This window comes from Sus scrofa, chromosome 13, assembly GCF_054392235.1.
Source record: "Sus scrofa isolate SSC_HxYL_T2T_F1_AM1 chromosome 13, Sscrofa_HxYL_maternal_Yorkshire_Landrace_v2.0, whole genome shotgun sequence".
Lineage (NCBI taxonomy): Eukaryota > Metazoa > Chordata > Mammalia > Artiodactyla > Suidae > Sus > Sus scrofa.
The window spans coordinates 156,024,663-156,052,172 of NC_139395.1; the positions used below are offsets into that span (position 1 = coordinate 156,024,663).

General features: G+C 39.5%; 1 protein-coding gene across 8 annotated transcripts in view; it reads left to right on the forward strand.

The window, feature by feature from the left end:
* Positions 1-19,597, forward strand: part of IGSF11 (immunoglobulin superfamily member 11) — a 136,148-nt gene extending 116,551 nt beyond the window's left edge. For 5 of the 8 annotated variants that reach the window (XM_084991158.1, XM_084991156.1, XM_013982416.3 and 2 more), the window contains 3 exons: positions 14,419-14,541; positions 15,342-15,492; positions 17,259-19,597. In XM_084991158.1, the coding sequence (XP_084847284.1) occupies positions 14,419-14,541; positions 15,342-15,492; positions 17,259-17,703 (719 nt within the window). In that variant the 3' untranslated portion in view covers positions 17,704-19,597. The remainder of the gene's footprint in view (positions 1-14,418; positions 14,542-15,341; positions 15,493-17,258) is intronic. The other 3 variants (XM_084991160.1, XM_021070331.2, XM_084991159.1) reach the window with 1 other exon arrangement.
* Positions 19,598-27,510: the final 7,913 nt, after the last annotated feature.

Genomic DNA, 27,510 nt, shown 5'->3' on the forward strand with positions numbered 1-27,510 from the left:
CCTGACTAGTATCCATAAAGACACGGGTTCTAACCCTGGCCTTGCTCAGTGGATTAAGGATCCAGCATTGCCATCATCTGTGGTGTAGGTTGTAGAATTGGCTGAGATCTGATGTTGCTGTGGCTGAGGCGTGGGCTGGCAACTACAGCTCTGACTCATCCCTAGCCTGGGAATTTCCATATGCCATGGGTGCAACCCTAAAAAGACAGACCAAAAAAAAAAAAGTTTTCTTCATTTACACCCTTTTCATTCCTAATTCTGTTTGTCCTTTTTATCTTTATGTTTTTGATCAGTCCTGCCTAAACCAAGCTTTTGATTTTATTTATCTTCTTATATATATGTTTTAATTTCTGTTCTTCATCTGTTCATTAAACAGATATTTATTGGACACCTACTAGGTTCCAGACACTGTTCTAGGGGTTGGAGATACATCAGTGAACAGAAATCATTCCGCTGTAGAGCTTATATTCTAGTGGGTGGAGGTTGAACATAATAAATCCGTAAGTTGTAGAGATGCTTACAAAGTGATAAATTCATTGGGGAAAAAATAGATAAAGGTACAATGGATTAGTTGAGGCACAAGGAGCTGAAATTTGAAAAAGGTTCTTAAGGTAAAGCTCATTGAGAAGATGATATTCCAGCAAAGATTTGAAGATGATAAAGGAATGAGGCATGTGGATGGGGGTGGGTGGAGAGCATTTTGGGCAGAGGGAACAGCTATATGGAGGCCCTGAGGCAGTGTGCTTGGTGTTTCAGATGGACAGCAAAGACGCCAGTGTGTTTGGCGTGGAGTGAGCAAAGCAGAGAATCGTTGGAGCTGTTATGTCCACGTACAGCAGCTAGGATGGAGATATATATTTTTAAAATGTATATTTGTTAATTGTGTTATTCAAATATTGTATATCTTTACCAATATTTTATCTATTTCAGCTAGTATTTTATGAGAGAGATTTGTTTAAAAATCACATAGTAGGATTGTGGATTGGTTATTTAAGCCTTTTTTTAACTTACCTTGAGCTTCTGTCATGTGCTTATAGATTGCTATATCTCACTGATTCTCTAAGTTTAATATACATTTTTTTAGAGCCACACCTATGGCATGTGGAAGTTCCCAGGCTAAGGGTTGAATTGGAGCTATAGTTGCCAGCCTACTCCACAGCCACAGGAAGGTGGGATCTGAGCCACATCTGCAACCTACACCACAGCTCATGGCAACACCAGATCCCTAACCCACTGAGCAGGGTCAGAGATCCACATGCTCATGGATACTAGTTGGGTTTGTTACCACCAAGCCACAATGGGAACTCCTAATATGTGTTTTTGTATTATTCACTGTTATTAAAATCCCTGTAGTTGCTTTCTTTGGTTAATTCTTAGTTATGTTTCTCTTTTATGGTTCATTTACTCTCAGGTTTCCATGCTTTATGTTGTAGGTGTTTATCTTGTAAATAGCATGTCTGGACCTAGTTTGGTTTCCAGTCTACAATCTGAGAGCACTTTTACTTTGATTGATTGAACTCATTTATATTGCTTGTGACCATGGATATACATAAATTAATTAATTTTTTTTTGACCATACTCACAGCATATGGAAGTTCCTGGGCCAGGGATCAAATCCAAGCCACAGCTGTGGCAATGCCAGATCCTTAACCCCCTGTGCTGGGCTGGGGATTGAACCCACACCTCTGCAGCCACCCAAGCTGCTGCAGAGACAACACTGGATCCTAACCTGCTGTGCCACAGTGGGAACTCCAATTCCTTCCTTCCTTTCCTTCTTTCTTTCTTTCTTTCTTTCTTTCTTTCTTTCTTTCTTTCTTTCTTTCTTTCTTTCTTTCTTTCTTTCTCTCTTTCTTTCTTTCTTTCTTTCTCTTTCCTTCTTCTTTTCAGAATTAAAATGTCATATTTATTTTTATTGGAAAACAGTGACAGTTGAGACAGAGTTCAGATATCTTTGGTTAACTGAAGAGAGACCTTGAGAATTTCACGAAAAACTCACTCTTTTGAGATAAAGTAGAATTAACTTAATGGAAGTGTAACCACGGGTTAACCTGCCTATGAATTATACCTACAGGAGCCTTCGGAGTAAAGCTTTTTGGAATAAGCCCTGAAATATGCTTATAATACATATCAAACCCTTTGTGAACCTGAAAGAGCTATCATGCTTTTATTATTTATTTTTTAATCAAAGTAAAGATATTTTTCTGGTTTATACTTTTGGAGCCATCTGAAATTTCCTTCAAGAACAGTGTTTTTAAAAAATAAAATGTTAACACTACAAAGTTCTAGAAGGTGTTTGTGGAATGATTCAGCAGGGTTAGTCTAGAACTCTTAAATTAGCAAGGGTTCTAGCTGTATGAGTATTGCACGCAGTCTTTGCGTCTCTATGAAGGGATAAAATGGCATGTGTGCTAATAGATGATGACAGATTGTGGGTGGCAGAGGGAGGGCTCCTCCTAAGCCCATGAGTTTGTTGTCACATGGTAAGGGATAGTTAGGGCTGCAAATGGGATCAAGGTTGCTAGTCAGCTGACTGAAAGATGGGGAGGTGATCTGAGACTTCCTTCTCTCCTTCCTTACTTCCTTCTTTCCCTCCCTCATGGATCCTAGACAGATTTGTTTCCGCTGAGCTACGATGGGAGCTCCCATTTCAGTGTTCTTTATAAATTGTACATTATTCCTTCATGGTTCCTAAGGATTCTTCTGTTGTCCTCATCCTTTCCTAATTTAATATGGTGAAGAGAGATGATTAACTGCTTGCTTGAGAACTCTGTGCAAAACTTGGTGTGGAGATAATAAATGGAGCATTCTAACTATCACTGAAGCCCAACACTATTGTGGGATAGGGGAAAAGATTGAGGCCCAGAGAGGATACCAGGTCTGCTTAAAGTCCAATGATTGAAAGCACTCCTATTCTCCTGCCAGCTGGAAGTCTCAGGAATCTTGGTCCTCTTTCTTGAACTCCCACTGCCAATCCCTTCCCAGTGAGAGTGGTTCCATTACTCTCTCACAGGCAGCAGAAAATTTTTTTTCAGCCACTTATGTTGTAGAATAAATAGGTGCTTATTTCTTCTTGATCCAGATGTTATTCTGAATGAAGATAAGGTTTCCCCTTTGCTTTATCCTCAGACATAAAGAAACTATTTCCATTCAGTGTTCAGTTCTCCCTCTTCTGAAAAAAATTAAATATGAATGAATATCATAAGTATATTCATTTGTTTATATAATTGCCCATTCTTTAAATATTTGTTTGTGTTTAGGTTCACACACACAGACACAGCCTTTATTCTGTGCAACTACTTCAGGGTAGAGTGTTGGGAAACATAGAGAAATGTAAAGAGACATATCTCCATTCTAGAGGCAGATATAAAGAGATAACTATAGTGCTGCATATTTAACACTATAAAAATGTTTATAGTGCTATAAAATTAAAAAGATGAGAGTATTAGTTTTCCCTGAAGAGTCTAAGAAGGACTTTATAAGGAAAACAGTTCCTGAATGAAAAAGATCTTAAAGGATGAGTAAAAGTTTTATCAGGTAAAAGGGTAGTCATCGATACAGAGACTCATGCATGCAAAATCTTGCAAGTGTAAAAGTTTGACTATTTTGTATTGAAGTACAGTTGATTTACAGTGTTATGTTAGTTTCAGGTATCCAACATAGTGATTTGATATTTTTATAGATTACATTCCGTTTAAGGTTGTTATAATATACTGGCTACATTCCCTGTGTCGTACATCACATAATTATGTCTTATTTATTTTATACCTAGTATTTTGAATCTCTTAATCTCGTCTAACTTTCCCTCTTCCCTACCACTCTCCCCCTGGTAACCCACTAGTTTGTTCTCTTTATCTATGAGTCTGTTTCTATTTTGTTACATTCATTCATTTGTTTTATTTTTTACATTCCACATATAAGTGAAAACATAAAGTTTTCGTATCTCTGTGACTAATCTCACTAAGTATAATACCCTCCTGGACCATCTATGTTGTTGCAGATGAAAGAATTTCATTCTTTTTAATGGCTGAGTAATATTCCATTGTGTGTGTGTATGTTCCATTCATCTGTTGATGGACATTTAGGTTGCTTCCATATTTTGGCTATTGTAAACAATGTTGCTATGAACATTGGGGTGCATGTATTTTTTTGAATTTATGTTTTCATTTTCTTTGAATATTTACCCAGCATTAGAATGACCGGATCATATGGTAGTTCTATTTTGAGTTTTTTGAGGAGCCTCCATACTGTTTTCTGTAGTAGGTATAAAAATTTACATTTCCACTAACAGTATACCAGGGTGCCTTTTTCTCTGTATCCTTGTCAACATTTATTATTTGTTGTCTTTTTTACAATAGCTATCTGACAGGTATGAGGTGATAGCTCATTGTGCTTTTGATTTGCATTTCCCTGCTGACTAGCAAAGTTGAACTTCTTTTCATGTGCCTGTTGGCCATCTGTATGTCTTCTTTGGAAAAATGTCTAGTCTGGTCTTCTGCCTAGTTTTTAATTAGGTTGTTGGCTTTTTTAGTATTGAGATGCATAAGCTATTTATATATTTTGGATATTAACCCATTACCAGACATAGCATTTGCAGGTATCTTTTTCCATTCAGTAGTTTTTTCATTTTATCTGTGGTTTCCTTCACTATGTAAAAGCTTTTAAGTTTAATTAGATCCCATTTGTTTATTTTTGCTTTTGTTTCCATTGCCCAAGGAGATAGATCCAAAAAAATGTTGTTAAGACTTATGTAAAAGTGTATTGCCTTTGTTTTAAGAGTTTTATGGTTTTCAGTTTTACATTTACATCTTTAATTCATGTTGAATTTATTTTTGTATGTATAGTTTGAGAAAATGTTCTAATTTTATTCTTTTACATGTAGCTGTCCAGTTTTCCCAGCATCACTCATTGAAGTGACTTATTCTAATTGTATATTTTGTCTCCTTTGTTGTAGATTAATTGACCCATACATGCATGGGATTATTTCTGGGTTCTCTATTTCATTTATCTATGTGTCAGTATTTTGTGCCACTACCATACTGTTTTGCTATGGTAGCTTTGTAGTCTTGTCTGAAATCAGGGAGGATTATACCTCCAGCTTTGCGGTTTTTTTCTCCTTAAGATTGCTTTGACTATTCAGAGTCTTTGGTGGTTCCATATAAATTTTAGGATTATTTGTTTAAGTGCTGTGAAAAGTGTCATAGCTATTTCGATAGGGATTGCATTAAATCTGTAGTTTACTTTGGGTAGTATGGACATTTTACAATATTAGTTCTTCCAATCCATCAACCTGGGATATTTTTCCATATCTTTTGTGTCATCTTTAGTTTCCTTCATCATTACATTATAGTTTTCTGATTATAGGTCTTTCATCTCTTTGGATAAGTTTACACCTAGGTATTTGATTTTTTTTGCTGCAGATGTAAGTGGGATTGTTTTCATGTTTTCTTTTTCTGATAGTTAATTATTGGTGTATAGAAAGGAAGCAGATCTCTGTGTGTTGATTTTGTATCATGCAGCTTGATGAAATTCACTTGTCTTTTAACTTTTGCCATTTTAGTTATGTTATATCTTGGTGTGAGTCTCTTAGGATTCTTCTTGTTTGGGACTCTCTATGCTTCCTGTACTTGTATATCTGTTTCTTTTTTCAAGTTAAGGAGGTTTTCAGTTGTAATTTCATCAAATACATTTTCTATCTCTTTTTCTCTCATTTCTGGGATCCCTATAGTACAGTTTATTTAGTATACTTGATGTTGTCCTTGAGGTCCCTTAAGTATTCTCATTTTTAAAATTTGTTTTTCTTTTTGCTGTTCTGATTGGGTGATTTCCATTATTGTGTCTTCCAAATCACTTATGTGTTCTTCTCTATCACTTTATCTGCTGTTGCTTTCCTCTAGTATATTTTTCTTTTCAGTTACTATATTCTTCTGCTGTGTCATGTTCTTTTACATATTTTCTAGTTCTTTATTAAGCTTTCACTATGTTCATCTATTCTTTTACCAACTTCAGTTAGCATTTATTATTATTGCTTTGAACTAGTTATCAGGTAAATTATTTATCTCTGTTTCATTAGGATTATTTTCCAGGTTTTTCTTGTTCTTTAGTTTGAAACATATTCCTTTTTCTTCTTATTTTACTTAACTTTCTCTGTCTTTATGAAACTAGATGAAATAGTCACCTATTCCAGTCTTGAAAGTGTGTCCTTGTGTGGGAATGTCCCTGTACAGTCTGTGTGTGCCCAGTGGCTTTGGTGGGAGAGCTGCCTCTTCACCTTGGTTTGCTGGCAGCTGTCAGCTTGATGGAAGGTAGAGCTGGAGATGGAGGGGCTAGAACCAGAGCCACGTGTGAGGTGGAGCTTCTCCCGTGCTCAGTGGCCATCACTAACCTCTTAGGGTGGGATAAGGGCTACAAAGGCTGGAGCAGATGTGCTGGAAGTCTCAACCTTGGTTTGGGGTATATCTAGGACCTGAAGGTGTTTAAGACTGCACTCTTTGCTGCTTTCACTTTTTCCTCACTGTGAACACCTTGGTTAGAGGCTGGGTTGGGGCTAGAGGTATTGGTTCCACACTAATGGGCTGGCTCCCTCCCAGGTGTGTGCAGAACACATGCTCATGGGATGTCAGTCTCTGCCCTGAGTGTGTGTACCAGAGCATTAATTGAAAATGGCTGTCTTTGCCCTGGTCAGAGGCAGGGCTGGGGTCAGAGCAAGTTCTTTTCTCTCAAAGTGTGTGCATGATTGTTGGCAATAGCAGCCTCTGCCTTAGTGGAGAACAAGTCTGGAACAAGAGTGGCTGGAGCAGGCAGCTGCTGCTGGGTGGGGAGCATGCTGGGGTGTTCCTGGCAGGCTGGCCAGAGCCCCATGCAGCTTCCAGTCTGCTGCCTTTACGCTGTGACTGGGAGCAAGCAAGTTTGTGCACATGCTCTTCAAGAGTAGAGTCTTGGTTTCTTACGGCTCTCTGGTTAACCCCACTGGCTTTCACACCAGCTAAGGGGGCTCATTTTCCTGGTGTTGTGTCCCAGAGCTGGGCTGCCTAATATGTGGCTCAAACCCCTTGTTCCCCATGGAGGATCCTGAGCCTGTGGTACTCCTTCTTCTTCTGTGTCCCCTGCTAGAGATAAGGGTCCTGAGAAGATTTCTTCTCCTCCCTTCCTCCCAGACTCTGTGGCTCTTTCTTTACAGCCTTGCATGTAGAAGAGTCATCTTGCTAATCCCCAGGTTGATTTCAGTGAGATTTATTCTCTATGTAGTTGTAGTTTTGATGTGTTTCTGAGTGGGTGAACCCAGGCCTCCTACTCTACTGTCTTGATCCCACACACGCTAACAATTTTGACATTTTAAAATGAGAAGATCTATGAAGCTGACATGAAGATTTATGGAGGTTTGGCCAGAGAGGAGGTTGGCAGGTTCAGTCTAGATTGTGAAAGTCATTGTATAACATTCAAGGAATTTGGATATTATATTTGAGACTGTGGGTATTGACTAGCCTTAAAAGCCAAGATCTCAGGCCCAAAGCCAAGTCCACCAGAGTGGCTGTAGGCTAAGCCTAGAGTCCCTGCAGGTCAAACATTTATCTTAACCTGCTTTGCCTGGGTGGGTCTTCAGCCTTTCTCTATCCCCACAGGAGCTGACAGGTGAAAATAATAGACTTTATTTAAAAAAATATGTATATGTGTTTGGAAGATATCCAGATCTGTATTTTAGAAACAGCCTCAGCAGTTAGGGTGAGAGATTGGCAGCCAGCTCACAGATAGGAGGCTTTGATAATAGCTCCACCAAGAAGTTAAGAGGGTCTGAATTAAGGACCTACTGATCAGGATAGAGGAGGGATGGGGGGACAGGGTGGGATTCAAGAGAGATGGAAGCCAGAACCCACAAGACATGGAGCTTGACAGTACACTGGGGCTCAAAGAAGGGTCAGAGTTAACTCACATTTCCGTCTTAGGCCCTTGAATAAATGTAACTATTAGAAAAGATTTACTTAGAGATTTGTTGAGGAAAGTAGTGAGTTAGTGGTCCTTCGGGACCTCTAGATGGGGACTGAAATAATGTTAATGGTAATAGGCACCATTCCTTGAGCACCAAGTGCCATTTTCCCTTGATAATTAAAGCTTAACAATCAGTGTAGAGACGTACTGACCTAAAAGAATCTACTTATGTCAAGTTAGAAGCAAAACCTTTCAGAGTCAACATTTCTGGGAACCTAGACAGAAATATATAGGAGAAAAGTAGTCACAATCTAATCAGACATGGTCGTAGCTGTTGTCATGCTATGAGTTTGTATTCATGACTTGGTCTGTTGCCATTGGTGAGTCATTCTTGGAAATAAATATTAGTATGTTTATCTGTGTATATTTACATATTTTATACAAATGCCATGAGTGGTATTCCAATAAATAACAAATTTTTTGAAGCAAAATCCTTGACTTAGAATTTTGATGCGTGATTCTATGCAATGTTGTTAATACCAGGAAATTCAAACCTTGTGTTATTCAGAAATCCCCCAGTAATGTTTACTGGTGTTTTCTCATGTTGAAGTATTTGCTGTGGATTACTGTTATTTGTAAATACTTTAATAACAGAATGCAAAGAGAAGTAGATGGGAGTGTTGCTATAAAATACATTGATGTGAAAGCAGAAATGGACTTAAAATCTAAGTTGGCAAAAGTAATATCTATTTCAATGGCAGAATGAAAATCAGGATGAAAAAGCCAAGTATTTTCACTGTTAAATATGAAGTAGCGTGTGTCCTCACATCTGCCTCGAAGTTGCTTAGAATATTCTCTTAATGGGGAAAATACTCACTGTATCCCCTCTCCATCTCCATCTTAACTCAACCAACATCAACACAAAAGGATGTTAAATTTTCTATGTCTGGAAAATTGGGCATAAAACAAAGATCAAGACTATTGGACTGGGAATCTGGGGTTAATAGATGCAGACTATTGCCTTTGGAATGGATAAACAATGAGATCCTGTTGTATAGCACTAGAAACTATATCTAGTCACTTATGATGGAACATGATGGAAGATAATGTGAGAAAAGAATGTATATATGTATGTGTGACTGGGTCACTTTGCTATACAGTATAAAATTGACAGAACACTGTACACCATCTATAATGGAAAAAATAAAAATCATTAAAAAAAGACTATTGCGTAGTGCACTTAATGCTGCATAGTGTTTTTAAACTTCCTTTTGGAATGACAGAGTTTAAATAGTAAGTATTTGTGATACTACGTTTGAATTTTTGAATAGATTTTAATTTGGCATTTATTCGGTGTTAATGTTCCCATTTTACTGTTCTTTATTATCAAATGTTTGTATCTGATTGTGATCATTTTTTGGAAATTATTGAATACATAGTATGCCATAATATATTGGCTCAAATAACAATAAACTATGAATTCCTTATTTTTTTTTCCTACAGAATACTTGTGAAACTTTTATGTAGGAAATGACTCACTGTTTATGTTTATGGCCACTCATTTTTATTTAAAAATGCACAAATCATATAAAATATGGAGTAGTTTAATTTAGGAATTATAATCTCTCAACCTCAAATCCTGAGTATTAGTATTTATGGGAATTTGGAAGACATTCAGCATTTTCCCAGTTTCTTGATCAAGTTTTCCTATGATTAATAAAAAGTTTTCTCAAGCAATGTCAGGAGGGCATTTACCCATGGAAGCCTTGCCAGGCGCTGTGCTGAGCTTGTTATCTGCAACACCTGTCCTTAGAGTAACCCGTGACTCAGAGGCATGTTGGCAGTTCCATGTCACACATGGGGAAACAAAAACAGATGCTAGGAAGAGGTGACACATTCATGACCACCTCGCTAGTAAGTGATAGAGCAGGTTCCACACCAGGCCATCTGAGTCCAGAACACACATCCTTAGCCAGCGTGCCATCCCCTAGACAGCAGGGGGGTGGTTCTGTAACTAAGGAGAGAGGATGGAAGTGGAAATGTGCACTTGTGTTTATTTCTGTCTAAATTTCTGTAGGGTTTTCTGGTCCAGGTATGCAGCTTGCGTGGAATTCAGTGTTGCTATGAACTGAAACAGAGTATGGGGCGGGGTGGGGGCGGGGGGCGGTGATGGAGTTTGTTGCTTTCCAAACTGTAGGTCCACACCGTTGGACTTACTCTTTAAAAGAAGAAAGATCAGAAGAGTATTTATTCTCTACCTTCATCTCAACAAATTACTCTGTGCCAGAGCAGACCAGATGAAGTGACAGACCAAGGAACTGGCCATCTTGTTTGTGAAATGTCTGGGAGCAGACTGGTGCTCGCTGCAGAGGTGCGCTCAGCTCTGTGTTGCTTTGGCTACAAGAGCAGTGCTGTTCTGTTTCTGGCTCTGTCCCCTCTTTGCAATGCATTTGTCCTATCCCCTGATTCCCTTCTGTGTTAGCTGCGGCATGTGCTATGTCATATGTCAGCCTCAGTGAAGAGCACTTTCTTAAATCACTCTGCTTGTGGTGTTGGTGTCTGCAGAGGCAAAGGGAAGAACAGTGACTTCATCTTTTAAAAATAACTTTTTACAGCAAGAATCTTTAAAGTTTACCTCTTTCTGCATGGCAGAATGCTGCTTAGGTAAGCTGTTAAAAACTTCCCAAATTCTCTCTATGTAAAAAACGTCAACAAAATCACGGGTTTGGTGTGAGCTGATCAAATTTCTAGAATTTCAGGATTTAGGAAAACAACAACACAGTGTGTGAAACTGTGGAATTAGTTGCCCAGAGACCATGGTGTAAGTATGCATGGTGACATGTGGTAAGGTATTGAAGGTGGAGTTAGGCAGATGGGCTGGTTTAATACCGGAACATTGCGAGGTTAAGAAACAGCCTATAGAGGCACCCCACTGAATATTGTAGTTTTAAATACCTTCTGGAAAGCCAAGTATATGTCTGGTGATTACGAGCGTTGGACATGGACAGACCTGGTTTTATATGCTGCTGTTTGTGTATTATGTGATCTTGGACAAATTACATAGCTTCTCTGAGCTTTTTCATCTTTGAAAAGTAGGGGACATAAACTTAAGGTTTATAAGATTAAACAAGACTCTTAGCACAGTGCACAGGGTACACAATAGACCCTTCAGAGAAGATGGCCCGTTTATTTATTTATTGCCCACCTCTCTGTGTGCTGGGTGATTTCTGACCATGGTGATGAAGTGATGAACAGGACAAACTCAGTCTCTTAGTGAGACAGGTAGGCAAGAAATCACAATGAATGGGGTAAGCTCTAGCACTAGAGAATATCGGGTGTGGGGCAGCACATAGGAAGGACATTTAATGAAGGCGCAGGAAATCAAGCAGAGCACGGAGGAGGAGAAAACAATTTCCCTCCAGGCTGGCCAAGTTATCTGAGTGAACTCACTGAAAAGCCCCACACATTGGTAGCCATCAGAGCTGTTTGTTTGTTTTGTGGCTCTACCCCTGGCATGTGGAAGTTCCTGGCCAGGGATCAGACCTGTGCCACAGCAGTGACCCTAGCTGTTGCAGTGACCACATTGGATTCTTAACCCACTGTGCCGCAAGAGAACTCCCCAGGGTTGTTTATTTTTAAGGAAAAGGAAATAACATGCAAGTGTGAACCAAATAACCACCAAGTATATTGACCTGGGTTATGTACACTACAATCCAAATGTCCATCAAGCATTGTGTTCTGAATATGTAAGATATCCACATAATATGGAGTTGGCTATTTAAATGCTTCCGTTAAGGAGTTCCCATTGTGGCTCATCCGGTTAAGGACCCGACATTGTCTCTGTGAGGATGTGGGTTCAATCCCTGGCTTCGCCTCAGTAGGTTAAGGATCCATCATTGCCGCAATCTATGGTGTAGGTCACAGGTGCAGCTCAGATCCGGTGTTGCCATGGCTGTGGCGTAGGCCCCAGCTCCAGCTCCGGTTCGACCCCTTGTCTGGGAACTTCCACATGCTGCAGGTACAGCGGTAAGAAAATTAATTAATTAATTAATTGAATGTTTCCATTAAAAAAAAATAAAAATAGAAGCAAAAAAAAACAAAACTCCTTTCCCTGGCCTGAATATTGATGTAAATTTCAGTGTGTGTTTGATGATTCAGAGTCGTGTCCTAATGTTACCCACTCTATTGTGTTAGAAGGCAGAGTGATAACCCTGAGGGATGTTGATGTTTGGGGTCTTTCAGAATTTGCTCATCCTCGTTAGATGCCCAGTTATGTGTCCTCGACACCCTGTATCCTCTAGTGCTGGCACTTAGCCCATTTATTGTGAATTCTTGCCTACTTGTGCCATTAAGGTGCAGTGCTGGTTTGTCTTGTCATTGTATCACCATCCTCAGAAATTGTTCAGCACACAGAAAGATGCTCAATAAATATTTATTTGTTAAATGACTGCTTTTGATCTAAATAGAAATGAAGGTTGCCAGCAAAACCAGGTCATTCAACCTTAGTTTCATGTAAAAATTCAGCACAGCTTAGAGATGGCCACAGCTGTTGCCCTGGGATTACATGATTTTGTGCCAGAAATTTGCCATCAGGGGACTTTTCCACTTGCTCCTAGATTCAATGCTCTTAGAGTGGTTGAGGTGACTAAGTGTGTTAGGTTCTGCCTGAGAGAGGCAGTGAAGCCCTGAGCTTAGAGCTAAGACAGCCCCCACTCCCCCATTCAATTCCTTTGTCATCTTATTACTCATCTAAAGCCTCAGTTTCCTTATCTGTTCAATAGGATTAATAATAATACTTCTGAGAGTCATCGTAAAGCTTGAGATAATAAAAAGCCTAGCCAGGAGTTCCCGTCGTGGCGCAGTGGTTAACGAATCCGACTAGGAACCATGAGGTTGCGGGTTCGGTCCCTGCCCTTGCTCAGTGGGTTAATGATCCGGCGTTGCCGTGAGCTGTGGTGTAGGTTGCAGATGCGGCTCGGATCCCACGTTGCTGTGGCTCTGGCGTAGGCCGGTGGCTACAGCTCCGATTCGACCCCTAGCCTGGGAACCTCCATATGCCGCGGGAGCGGCCCAAGAAATAGCAACAACAACAACAACAACAACAGACAAAAAGACAAAAAAAAAAAAAAAAAAAAAAGCCTAGCCAGTTCTTGGCATATAGTAGTAACTGTTAACTTTTTTTTTAATTATCATTATAAGTTACTTACATTTTGTTTAAAAGGAATAAATATCCTAATGTTGACAAATTACTAAAATGGGAACCGCTGTAATATTTCTTGGTAATATCAGTGTGGTCACTTTGAAAACACACCGCCCAGATGTTCCACTAAAAATACACTGCCCAGATGTCCTGCTGTGGGGAATGTGATGGACTGACAGCCCAAGTGCCTTCAACCTGTAGCCACTACTGCTTCCCACCCAAGCTGAGCTTTGCTCAGGCAGCTCCCACCCAGTCACTGGGCACAGTGAGGCTGCTAGTCCAGGTCTGCTCCTCAAGGCATGAGATGCCGGTGAAGTGACTTGGGCTCCAGGACTCCCCCAGCAGCCTGATGGAAACTCCCATAACACTGCTGTGTGCTCTCAGGCGCTCCCCTCCTTCTGCCCCTTTCCCTGTCCCAGGGGCTGGACCTGCACTGGAGTTTCTGCCTGCTTTCTCCCTATTTCCTTTACTGGCATTGCCTCCAGTTAGCCTCTTGCTTGCCTTGGTGTCCACTTCTTGTGAGCCACAATGGAAGTCCTTGGTGTCCACTTCTTGGAGAAGCTGGACTTCCACAAATGGGTATAATAGCTGTTGGTCAGGAGTAACAGTCTTACATGCTTGATCACGGAGTGAATGTATTTTCCATCATGTAATGATGACTTCAAATATGAACATTATTATAATGTTTTACTTCATCTTTATGTTACTGCATTTCCTCAATTAAGATTTGGTGTCTCTTGGAGTTCCTGTCGTGGCTTAGTGGTTAATGAACCTGATTAGTATCCATGATTCAGGTTCGATCCCTGGCCTCGCTCAGTGGGTTAACGATCTGGCATTTCTGTGAGCTGTGGTGTAGGTCACAGACGTGGCTCGGATCCCATGTTGCTGTGGCTTTGGCGTAGGCTGGCAGCTGTAGTTCTGATTCAATCCCTAGCCTGGGAACCTCCGTATGCTGCATGTGTGGCCCTAAAAGACAAAAAAGACAAAAAAAAAAAAAATTTGGTGTCTCTAATTGTTAATGCTCGAAAATAGGCATTAGCCAACATTTCCTCAAGGAAGGCCTCCCACATTTAGGACCTCACATTAATCTGTAGGTTAAGTTGTTAAGCCCTTAGCTCTGGGTCTTTAATATTATGTTATGATTTTAGTCTTTAACATTCATGAACCAAAAAATCTCTCTCAGTACATGTACTGATAGCTCTTCACTGTTGATCACTTTTTATAGTCTTTCATTGGTCTCTTTGGTTTTCTCTTTTCTTTCCTAAATCCTCACTCAACTATTGTTTGTGTGACAGACCAAGTCCAGGGAACAGTCACCATCCGGAACATCAGTGCCCTGTCTTCAGGTTTGTACCAGTGCGTGGCTTCTAATGCCATTGGGACCAGCACCTGTCTTTTGGATCTTCAGGTTATTTCTCGTAAGTATGTAAAATTCTGAAGTCTGGTCTGGGTCTAAAATGCCAAGATCTTCATTAAACCAGGGAGTGAAGAGTTCTGCTTAGTTGTGTTTAGGTTGTTTGAAGATTTAAAAGTTCTTTGAGTTTTAACATTATTGAAAATATTTAATAAATGTATTAGCATACTTTTTAGCCTCAGCAGTATGACTTGTTCTTTATGGTAAAATGTCTTCTCAGAATCATTAGAATCAAATCAGTTCTGACTGTGTAGTGCTATAGATATAGAAAAATTTGTAATGATCTTATGGTCATGGCAAGACCTTCCTGTATTTTCTTCTGATCCCTTATATCTGCTTAAATATTGGGTGCCCTGGTCACACATAAGCAATACAGAAACTTTCTCTTTAGTTGAGAAGTCGGGGTTGTTTGAATTCCACTTGCAAAAGGGAATGATGTGGCTGTGAGGAGGTGACAAGTTATCTCACTGCTTGCTGGCTTCATTTGGGGTGGGTCACAGAGGCAGTCAGGGACCATTTTTCCTGCTCTGCCCTGGTCATGGCTCTCCTACAGCTGTGTGTCATGTAGTGGTTCATTCATTCAGTAAATGTTTGTGAGCTTACTGTGTGATAGTACTAGCCAAGGGGATACAGAAAGTTAAGGGGGGTTTAACTTTAAACGGATATGATACTGTAGGCAATTTTGTACATTTTAGGAAGATTCTCCAGGAGTCTTATCTTGCTTATGAAGTTGTATGAGCATATTCTGTATCTCTCTCTTTCTCTCCTTTTTTTCTTTAAATATACCTTAAATATATTTTGCAGCTCAGCCCAGGAGCATTGGACTAATTGCTGGAGCCATTGGCACTGGTGCAGTTATTATCATTTTTTGCATTGCACTAATTTTAGGGGCATTCTTTTACTGGAGAAGCAAAAATAAAGAGGAGGAGGAAGAAGAAATTCCTAATGAAATAAGGTTTGTGTGTCGTATAATTTATCCTGTATAGCCAATGTCTGTATTTCTATTCATTTTGACAGGTGAGATTTTTTTTTTGCTAATCGAATGACTGTGATGGCCAAGACAGTTAAAGTGGCCAAATGATATTTTCTTGTATGTTTTATCAGTCTTCATCATGGTACTATTCAGCTTTATTTCCTGGATCATGGAAGGAGTGGAGTGGGGAGTCTAGCATGTGCCCAACCTGGAGGAAAAGTGAAGAATTACTCCATATCTCCGTGGTGGTGGTGTTAGGTGATTGCCCTAGTATAAAAGCTAGTTTAGAACATGTGTCTTAATACTGGCATTTATAAATGATGAGAACATGAGTTCCCGTCGTGGCACAACAGAAACACATCTAACTAGGAACCATGAGGTTGTGGGTTTGATCCCTGGCTTCACTCAGAGGGTTAAGGATCCGGCGTTGCCGTGAGCTGTGGTGTAGGTCACGGATGCACTTCAGATCTGGTGTCACTGTGACCGTGGCATAGGCCGGCAACTACAGATCCAATTAGACCCTTAGCCTGGGAACCTCCATATGCTGCAGGTGCAGCCCTAAAAAAATACATGTGTGTGTGTGTGTAAATGATGAGAACATAAAGCAAGAAAGAACACCACCTATACATAGACCAGAGCACTGTGGCATGGTGTGAAAATGGCTTGGTCAAAAATATGAACATCTTAAGAAAACAATGTCAAAATGATCTTTAAAGAAAAATGACCCTTGGCTTATTGTGCAGATGTGGGCCAGGCACAGTCTCCAATGGCATCACATCAGTGTCCTTATTGAAAATGCTTTAATGACTCCAGTCTACTTAACATGACCTACACAGCCCTTTAGGAGCTGACACACCTGCTTCCCTGGTTTTATCTCTCACCACTTCCCTGATCACTTTGTGGTCCAGTCTCTTTTATCTTCTCTCATGCCTCAGAGCCTTTCCTGTAGCTTCCACCCTCTTCCTGGACCCACCTTCCCTTTTCATCCATCTCTTCAGCACATTCTTGATCTGGTTCCAGACTAGTCCAGGCATCATCTCCTCACATAACTTAGGCCCTTGTCCAAACTTACAGACTTGCAGATGTCCTTGCATTATTATTACCTTCATGTGACTGCATGGGCTTCTTGGGTAGAGGAGCTGTGCCTTTTTCACAGGAAACATCCAGTAGAATGCCTGGTACTCAGTAAATGTTAAACGAATTAGTAAACATCTTAACTTAATGACTGCCCTTAGCCTCTTGTAATTCATAAGGGTGTGGACTGTATGCAGGGACAGAGTTTGTCCCAGTGTAAGATTACTGAGAAAACCTCTCATCGCTACACCATAGCAGTTTCTCAAACCCTAAAGTGCAGTAAAATCAGGTCAGCTCTAATAGTTTCTTGAGGTTCCCACATCCATAGTTTGGTTTCCTAGCTGTTTTACAGCAACGAGCCCCACACCCGCAAGTGTTTTTCAGTTTTTTCGGAAGACACAGTCTTCGAGAGATTTGGTACTACTTTTTTTTTACCCTCAGAGACTGAGATGCTGAAGGAGAATTTTTCCTAAGTATTGTCCTGAAGGGAATGAATGTCAAAGCCAAGGCCACCAGGACTGCCTTCTTTGCTCTCCTGATAGGGTGGTCTGTTCTGAGGACTTGAATTTCACAGACATGTTAGTCCAAACATGAGAAGAAAGGGTCCTGAGCAGGAGGGTAGGATGAACCTCAAGTAAATCCTTACAACAACTTTATTTTTTGTTCCTTTTCAGAGAGGATGACCTTCCACCTAAATGTTCTTCTTCTGCCAAAGCTTTTCACACCGAGATATCCTCCTCGGAGAACAACACATTGACCTCTTCCAATACCTACAACAGTCGCTACTGGAGCAACAATCCCAAAGTGCACAGGAACACCGAGTCGTTCAACCACTTCAGTGACTTGCGCCAGTCTTTCTCTTTCCACCCAGGCAATGCCAGCGTACCATCCATCTACGCCAACGGGAGCCATCTGGGCCCAACCCCACACAAGACCGTGGTGGTGACAGCCAACAGAGGGTCATCACCACAGGCCATGTCCAGGAGCAATGGCTCAGTCAGCAGGAAGCCCCGGCCTCAGCCCCCACACTCCTGCACCATCAGCCAAGCAACCCTAGAGCGCATTGGCGCTGTCCCTGTCATGGTGCCAGCCCAGAGTCGGGCCGGGTCCCTGGTATAGGACTGCGGATGCATTGTGTAAAGAGAAGCAAAGAAGGTACCCGTGCCAGGGGGAGGCTGGGGTGGTGGAGCGCTGGGGGACATTCTCCTGACGGTGATAAAAAGCACAAAGGAGGAGGTGGTGCTGTGACCTGGTCACCAAGATGCGTACGATGAACTGGAGTGCTCCAGCATGAAGACTGTTCCTCCACCCAAGCTGTCCCAGGATTCTATTCAAAAAGCTGGATCTCACTGATGTGCCAAGCCAAGGAAAAAGGTATACGAGCAGAACAGTATTTAAAACCCAAACTGCAGTCCCGATGGGCTTGTTTTTTAATTCATGCCTAACATAATAATTTTTCAAGAGACTAAAGTGCCAGATGGAGTTTAAATGATGAAATTATTTTAAAAGATAGGCATCTTTAGAAAAAACACTGAGCAACCCTGTGGTATGTTGTGCCTCTCCCACCCCTTCTTTGCGTTGGGGCTGAATGGCATAAATGGTGAACCTTGGTCCTGACAGGACTGGCTCTTGTATCATAGAATCAAAACTTTTTACACCAACAGAATTCAGTAAGGAATGGGGGAAAACTAGAAACTGCTTTGAGAAGCCCCTTCATATTTATTTATTTATCTCTTCCTGGACCATGAATTTCATATTTGGAATATTGCTGTATTGACAGATTATTGCCTGTCTCTGTTTTTCTAGGGTCTGTTATAGGTCCATGAAAATTACTGTCCATTATTTCCTGGGAAAATATTTTTAAAAGGAAACCTTTTTTTTCTTTTTTTTTTAATATATGAGAGGCATTGGGTTAGGAAAGAAAAGACTGTTGTTAATACCACATTCAGTGAGTGTGTTCCTTGAGCCTGGCAGGGCAGAAGGCCCATCACAAAGACCTGGGACCTGCCAGCAGCACAGGAGCAGGAGGTGGGTGGAAGGGAATTCCTGGCAGCCTCTTAGAGCAGGGCTGTCCAGCCTCCCTTGCTGTCACACCAGGCTACTCTTAATGAGGGCAGCCCCCCATGCCTCTTGTACTGCGATAGGTAACTTTTTCCTTGTTTGACAAGTCAAGTTACTAGGTTGGTACATGCAGGGAAGAACCTGCTTTGCTTTTTTGGGTTTTTTTTTTTGTTTTTTTCAGAATAAACAGTTGTGCAAATGAGATAAAACTGAGACAAAAGGGATGTCTTCACATAAGCTCCCAGGAAGGTCTGCCCTGTATTTGTCACAGCTCAGGGTTGCAATTTTGCCCAAATGCATTTAACACCACTATAAAGAGACTCTTGGTGATTAATTACCTAGCCTTGGAGTTTACCAGGTGACTTGCAAACTCCCCGCTCTATTTTGTGCTGCATAGATCTGGCCATGCTTGTGTTGGTGACTCTCTCGCCTTAATCACACTTTAAGCAACACACAAGTGATTTCTTCTCAGATTCGTTTCTCAGATTATTTATAATACTGACGCCGTGATTCGATAAGAGCATCTTTTCTTTCCCTAGTGTTGTCTCTCACTCCCTCTTCCCTGTATGTTTTTTGCCCTCTTTCCTGGCAAGCATAATAGTCCCAGGGAGTGGCCTCCTGGTTTTCAGACTTACTTGGATAGTGGAAACCCACAGCTGCTGCATATGCTATGTTTCCAAGAGGGCTAAGCTCAGAACCTAACCATTGCAACCATTCCAATATTGATGGAAAGTTGAATTTACTTTAGCATTGCTTATTTTTTTTCTGTTTGATGGTTCTTGACTTTGTAAAAATTTAAACAAATGAATGTCTATACTTTTTATAAAGAAAAGTGAAAATACCATGACAGAAAAGATGATACTATCAGATGTTGTTTAGAAAGCATTTATCTTGCATTTCTTTATTCTTTCTAATTATCTAAAATTCAATAAAAGTTTATTCATATAAAAAACAAGTTGTCATTAATTATCATATACCTATGAATATATGATTTTTTATTTAGTGCTCCAATGCTATAAGCATTTTCCATTCTGTTGAATAGTATTCATAGCAATTTGAATGAGCATATAGTACTCCAAAATGTACTTACCTTTATCCTTATCATTAGAAATTTGAGTCTGTCTGTCACATGTATGGCTAAGATGTAATAGTTCTTTTCACACATTGAGCTATTTTCGTGTTTCCTATCCTATCCACTGTCAACTAGTGTGTGCCTGACGTGGATATGGAGTAGATGGATGATGGTTTCTGACCTGAAGTTGTCAAGTTTCAATTTGGAAAGTTATGGTCATAATTGTAGCTCTTGATATATATTGGATTATTCCCTTAACTTTTTATTTTGAGATAATTATATAGTTAGATGCAGTCTTTAAGAAATAACAGATTCCCATATACCCTTCACCTAATTTTTCCAAATGGTAATATCTTGCATAAGTGTTATACAGGATCACATGTTGATATGGATACAATCCATTAATATAATTCAGATTTCAACATTGTAAATGCACTTGTGTGTGTGTGTGTGTGTGTGTGTGACTCTCTGTATGTGCATGTGTGCATTTAGTTCTGTGCAGTTTTGTCACTTGGGTAGATTCATGTGGCTACCACTACAGTCAGGATACAGGATTTCTTGAGCTTTTCATTTATAGTCGTAGCCAACTCTTTCCTCCCCAAGTCCCTGATCTGTTCTCCATCTCTCTTAATTATTGATTTTTAAGAATGCGACATGAGTGGAATCATGCAATATGTGACATTTGAGGATTGGATTTTTTTTTGTTTGTTTGTTTGATCAGCATAACTTTCTTGAGATCCATCCCAGTTGTTGCATGTATCATAGTTCATTCCTTTTTATTGCTGAGTAGGATTTCATGGGACATATATACCACAGTTTGTGGAAAAGTTTACTCACTGAAGAATGTGAAGGATATTTGGGTTGTTTCCAGCTTGTAGCTACTGTGAACATTTTTTTTTTTTTTACAGATTTTTATGTGAATGTAAGTTTTTATTTCTCTGAGATAAATGCCTAAGTGTATAGTAGTTCCAGCACTATTTGCTGAAAAGTCTATCCTTTAGTGAATTGCTTTTGCACCTTTGGATAAAATCTTTACCATTTTAAGCATGTTGGTGTGGCGCTCTTTCTGAGTTCTTTAGCTTTTCCTCTGATCTTCCTATCTATTCCTCCATCAATACTATGCTGACCATTGTAACTAAGTAACAAACTTTAACAACTAGTAGAGTGGTTCCTCATATGTTATTCTTCTTTTTCAAAATTATTTTAGCTATTCTATGTCCTGTACCTTTCTATATAGATGGTCAATGCCTATAAAACATCTTGCTATTTTAATAGGAATTGAATTAAGCCTATTTGGGGAGAACTAGCATCCTTACTATATTGTCTTCCAGTCCATGAACAAGTTTTGTCTCTCTTGTTATTTAGGTCTTCTTTGATTTATTTGATTGGCATTTGTAACTTTGGGGAAACAGATCCTATACACATTTTGTTGGATTTATCCTTAAGTATTAATTTTTCTTTGAAGCAATTGTCAGTGTAACTGTTTCAAATTTTGGTTTCTGTATATTTGTCATTAGGAAATGGAAATGTGATTGAATTTTTTGTGTTGATTTTGTGTTCTCTGCAGTCTTGCTGAACTCACTTCTTCAGGGTTTGATTTTTTTATGTGTGGAGGTTTTTTTGGTAGATTCCTTGGAATTTTCTACGTAAATAATGTCATCTGCATATAGGGACAGTTTTGTTTCTTCCTCTCCAATCTGTATGCCTTTTCTTTTTCTTATCTTATTGCAATGATTAGAGTTTATAGTACTATGTTAAGTTAAAGCAGTGAGTGTGATATCCTTCCCTTGTTCCTAATCTTGGGGTGACAATCATTCTTTTACCACTAAGTATGATGTTAGCTCTGGGGTTTTGTAGATGCTTTTTTTTTTTTTTTTTTAGTCATTTGAGGAAGTTTCCTTCTATTACCAGAGTCTATGGGTGTTGGATTTTGTCACATGTTTTTTCTGCATCAACTGATATATTCATACGATACTTTTTTCCATAGTATGTTGATATACTGGGTTATATTGGCTGATTTCCAAATGTCAGACCCGCCTTGTGTACCTGGAATAAATTGCAGCTGGTCATGGATAAAATGTTTTTCAACATTTCTGGATTTGATTTACTAATGTTTTGTTGATGGTTTTTGTGTCTAAGTTGATGGAATTCTCTAGTAAAATTATCTATGCCAGGAGATTTCTTTTTCAGGTTTTAAATTATTAATTCAATTTCTTCAATGGTTATAGGAGTACTCACATTATCTATTTCATCTTAGTTGAGTTTCAGTAGTTTGTGGATTTTGAGGAATTGATCCATCTCTTCTAGCTTATCAATTTTGTGGGCATAAAGTTATTTGTATTTTCCTCTTATTATACGTCTAATGGGAGCAGGATATGTATTGGTATCTTTTGTTTCATTTCTGATGTTGGTGATCTGTATCTTCTGTCTTTTTAATTTTTATCAATCTTGCCTAATGTTGGTTAATTTTATTGATTTTTTTTTCCTTTCAAAGGAGCTTTCTGTTTGATTTTTTCCCTATTTTTCTGTTTTTAGTTTTGTTGATTTCTGCTCTTTATTCTTTCATCCCTTGCTATGGTTTTGCTATAGGGTCAGCTTGCTATGGGTTTATTTTTTGCTTATTTTTTTAATTTCTTGAGGTGAGAGCATTTGAAACTCTTCCTCTGAAACTTCCTCTTTTCTAATGTAAGCATTTCAGGCTTTGATTTCCCCCTCAGTAGTTTCTTAGTTACATCCACAGTTTTTTTTTTTTTTTTTTTTTGGCCATGTCCATGGCATGTGGAAGTTCCTGGGTCAGGAACTGAACCCATGCCACAGAGTGACAACACTGGATCCTTAACCTGCTACACCACAAGGGAACTTCCATTCATGTATTTTCAATGTTAAATTTTCATTGTCATTCACGTCTATGTTTTTAAATCTTGTAAGGATTTGCCTCTCTCTCTCTTTTCTTTTTTCTTTCTTTTTTTTTTTTTTTTTTTTTTTTTTTAGGGGCTGCATTTGTGGCATATGGAGGTTCCCAGGCCAGGAGTCAGATTGTAGCTGCAGCTGCTGGTCTACACCACAGCCATAGCAACACAGGATCTCACTTATGTCTGTGACCTACACCACAGCTCATGGCAACACTGAATCCTTAACCCACTGATGGAGGCCAGGGATTCAACCTGCATTCTCATGAATACTACCTCTGCACCACAGAGGGAACCAGCCATTGTTTCTTAAAATAACCTTTCAGCCCTCTTTCTTTCTCAAATCTTCCTGGGACTCTGATGATGAATCTTTTGTTATTGTTCCTCTGGTTCCCGAAGCTCTGTTCAGTTTTTCAGTCTGCCTTTTGGGTAAAGGCAGGATACAAAATTTCTCTCTGTTGCTTAGACTAAATCCTAGGGATCTGTTCTCAACGTGACTGATTTCTGTCCTCACGCTTCTACTGAGCCTGTCCAGAAAGTTATGTTGGTTACTGTATTTTTTAGTTTGATAACTTATGTTTGATCCCTGTTAAAAAGAAAATTTAATTATCAATTTAAATCGACTTAAACTATATTGAGATACAATTTACATAGCAGAGTTCACTTATATAAAGTATATAATTCAGTGGTATGTAGTATGCTTACAGAGTTGCACAAGCGTCACCAAAATATAATTTTAGGACATTTTTCATCACCTCAAAAAGAACTCATACCCACTGACAGTCACTCCTTATTCCATATTACCTTCAGCCCCATGCGACCACTGATCTACTTTTGGTCTCAATAGATTTACCTACTCTGGGCAATTTCATATAAATAGTATCATACATGTGTGTGTGTTTTTGTGTGTGTGACGGACTTAATTTACTCAGCATAGTGTTTTTTAGGTTCATCCATGTTACAGCATGTATTATTACTTTATTTCTGTTTTTGTTTTTTTTTTTTAATGGCCTCTCTGTTGGTAGGTGGGGTGCAGGCTCCCCTCACTGCTGGGCCTGCAGAAGCCAGGGGAACGGAAAAGGGAGTGTCCACTCCCGTGCTTTGTACTACCTCTTTCCACCTTGTTGGTGCTGGGTGTGAGTGCAGGCTCAGTTCCCCTACTGGGGGCAGGGGGGAGTGTGTGCCTTGGTCCCTAGGAAGTGCATCTTCTTTCCACTGTTTATGTTCCTGTGCTTGTTTGTTGTATTACATCCAGGTTTTTTCCCTCGTGAGAAGGAAGACTGTCTTATAATAAGACTTGTAATGGGCCTATTCCATCTGGGCTGGAACCAGAAATCCCAGAACTTTGTTTTTTAAGATAATCAGCAGTTAAACACATAGTGCTCTACTCTTTGATGATGTTCATGATTCTCAATTGTGTATTAAATAAAGTTCTTACTCCTTGGCTTGACTCCTTCAGTTCCTTCCACACGTGGTTCACTGGCTTTCCAGTCTCAGCTTTTGCTCGTCTTCTATAGGCAAACTTTGCTCTAGGCCTGTTTATCTTTTTTTGAATTAACTTTTTTCTTTTTCTCTATCTCTTCCCCACTCTTTTTCCTCCCTTATCTTCCACCATTCTCCACCCAAACCTTTCTGTGCTACCAGTCCAGATACTCTGTCTTCCATAAATACTCTCTTTTTCAGTCTAGTGAGAAGTGACAGTTGCTTCTTATAAGCTGTGTACCATTCACTCCCTATGAGGGAATTGTCACAGTCTGTGTTATAGTCCTGTATTTGTATACATGATGCACCCCCCTTGGGGACTATAAACTGGGTTGTTTTTGATCCCTTACTATGTGCTAAATACTGTTCTAGGTGTTGGAGATAAAAGCAAAATAAGCGGCAACAGCTGTCCTCAAGGAGCTCATGTTACAGGAGGAATCAGACCTATAAACAAATAATTACAATTAGTATTCTAAAGATATGAATGGATGTATATACATGTACAGGCAGACAAGAGGATCTTTTCTTGGCTATGGTCACACTTAGCACGTTGCCTCACTTAGACAAGGTGCTTGAAGGGTATGCTAACTTGATGAGACCGAAGGTATAGGGGTGGTCTCTTAACCTCAGGTGTTAAAATAGCACGCAAATATCTGAAAAGTTCTAAAGTAATTGGTGCATCAGAATCATTTACTTAAGGGGAAGATGATCGTACCAATTTCCTGGGTGGCATTTGCTGTTATACTAGAGATGCCGTGTTCTTTGGGGAAGCAGTGGAGATAACATACTAAATCCAGTGATTTGGAAGAAACTCAGGTAGTTAGGAAGTGTTCATGTACAGATAATAATAGCTATTACTTATTCTATGCTTCCTATGTTACAGGCTCTTTTAAAAATATATGTAAGGGGGTACCCCTCTGTGGCACAGCAGGTTAAGGATCTGGCATTGTCTCTTAGGTTGCATGGGTTTGATCCCCTGCCTGGCGCTGTAGGTTAAGGATTCAGCATTGTTGCAACTCTGGTGTAGGTCACAGCTGTGGTTGGGATTCAGTCCCTGGCCCACTCAGGAACTTCCCTATGCTGTAAGTGTGGCCAAAAAATAAAATGCATGTAAGTGTTAATTCTTTTAAACTTATCCCAATCCTATGTGGAATGTATCATTACTCATATTTTACAAGTCCAGAAACTGAAGCTAAAAGTGGTTAAGCAATTTGGCCAAACTAGTAATCTGCTGGTTGCTTTTCAGTACTTCCGTCTGAGTGAACCCTTACCTGGAGGAGAAATCTGGGGTCCTAGTTGTTTTGCCTTCTGATGGCCTCTTTCAGACAGCCATCTCCCTTGTGTTTACTAAAATAATACCCAATCTTACAGCAAAATGTTGAGAAGATGAATGCAATCTAGAGAAAGGGTGACTTGTAAATTCTATGTGTATGTAGTTATTTATAGCTTTTCCTCACAGCTCTCTTGTGAATAAAATCTTCATCCCTATTTTAGGTAAAGGCAGGGTATGAAATTCTGACTTAATCATAAGACATTAATGATAGAGACAGAATTATTGGATGAAGCAATAAGTGTAAGTGCCTGCTGTGTATTTAACACTGTAAGTTCAGTTGTTATCTGATTTATTTTGGCAGTTTGGATAATTAGATTAGATAATTTAGCCTAAAAAAAAGGTTTTCTTTTTTTTTTTTTTTTTTTTTGTCTTTTTAGGGCTGCACCCATAGCATATGGAGCTTCCCAGGCTAGGGCTCTAATTGTGGGCTGATGCCAGAGCCTCAGCAATGTGAGATCTGAGCTGTGTCTGCAACCTACATCACAGTTCATGGCAACACTGGATCCTTAATCCACTGAGCGAGGCCATGGATCAAACCCACAACCTCATGGTTCCTAGTCTGATTCTTTTCTGCTGCGCCAAGATGGGAACTCCGAATTTAGCCTAAAAAATTTTACACTGAAAATACATTTCTGTAGCATCATTGCTCTCCAATTAATCAGATTTATAGCACTTTTGCATTTGGGGCTTGGACAAGATTATATGTTCATGTATACATGTATATATGTACATGAATGAATTGCAGTTATTCATTATATAGGACAATTTACCAAATTCTTGAAGGCTCAAATTCATCTACAAACTAGAGATAACAGTAGCTATTTTTGAGATCGTGAGGATTAGATGAAATAGTGGACATAAAATGAATAGCATGCCTGACTATGGTGAACAATATTAGCCGTTATTAGTAGTAGTTCAGAAGCTTAAATTTCCAGGTGATAGTTATTTACACTTACTATTCCAGCTCTTCTTGCTGGAATTTGAGTGCTGCTGCATATAAACTAGCATTTTGAGAGTCTTTTCGTTTAAGAGAAAGCAAAAAACTCAGCATTTATTATCTGTCTGACCAAATTGTCCCCTTGTTTTTTATTTTCCCACATTTTTTCCCAGAATAGCACACCTATGCTCTGGTTACATCAATTTTAAATCACTGAGGAGAATTAAAAGGGTGGGGAAGCATCAACATTTATAGAGCACCTACTGTATGTCAAATAGTATGCTAATCACTTTGTGTGCCATCCCATTTAACCCTCACAACACACTTCCAAGTTCAGTGTTAGGCTAATTTTATAGATGAGGAAACCAAGCCTTAGGTTAAGTAATGTGCTCAAGGTCTCAAAGTTAGTAAGTTGTAGGGCCAAGAATATTACTGTTCATGTATTGCCATAGGCTGCTCCTCCATTAAGATAGCTCATAAATATTAAAAGTCTTGGCATTGCCTCAAATTTGGCATGACATAGACAGAACTCTTAATTCCTTTCAGTCATTCTTTGCCCAAGTGTTTTCTAATGATCAGAGGAAATTTCCGTCTCTGAACTTCTAGACAATCAGAATAATTTTCTCCACACAGTCAAGGTTTTGAGGCATCCTTTTTTAACTCCTGTACTTTTGGGAATCTCACAGCTTTTTACTTTTTTCTCATTGGTTTCCTAGCATATCCAAATTTACATAAAATACCTGTCCCCTCACCACCTTTAGCTCAAGAGGGAGTTGTTGTGAGGGAAGGGTGGATTTGAGGAAATTCTCTTAAGTGAGAGGTTTTGAGGGGGACAAAGAAGTCCTTGGAGGCACTGGGCAAATTTGGAGGGAACTGAAACCTGGAAGGATGCATGTGTTACCCTCGACCTAGGGTCTAGATCCCCTCTCCATCACTTCCTAACTGACCTCAGCCAAGTTGTGTAGCTTCTCAGAACCTCTTTTTCTTCATCTATAAAATGAGGATCATCATTCCTACATCATAATTCTGAGGATTCAATTAGCTGGTGTATGTAATGTGGCATAGTTCTTGATAAATTGTAGCTTTTGCTGTTTTTTACTTTATAAGTCTTTTATTTGAGTTTTAGAAGGAG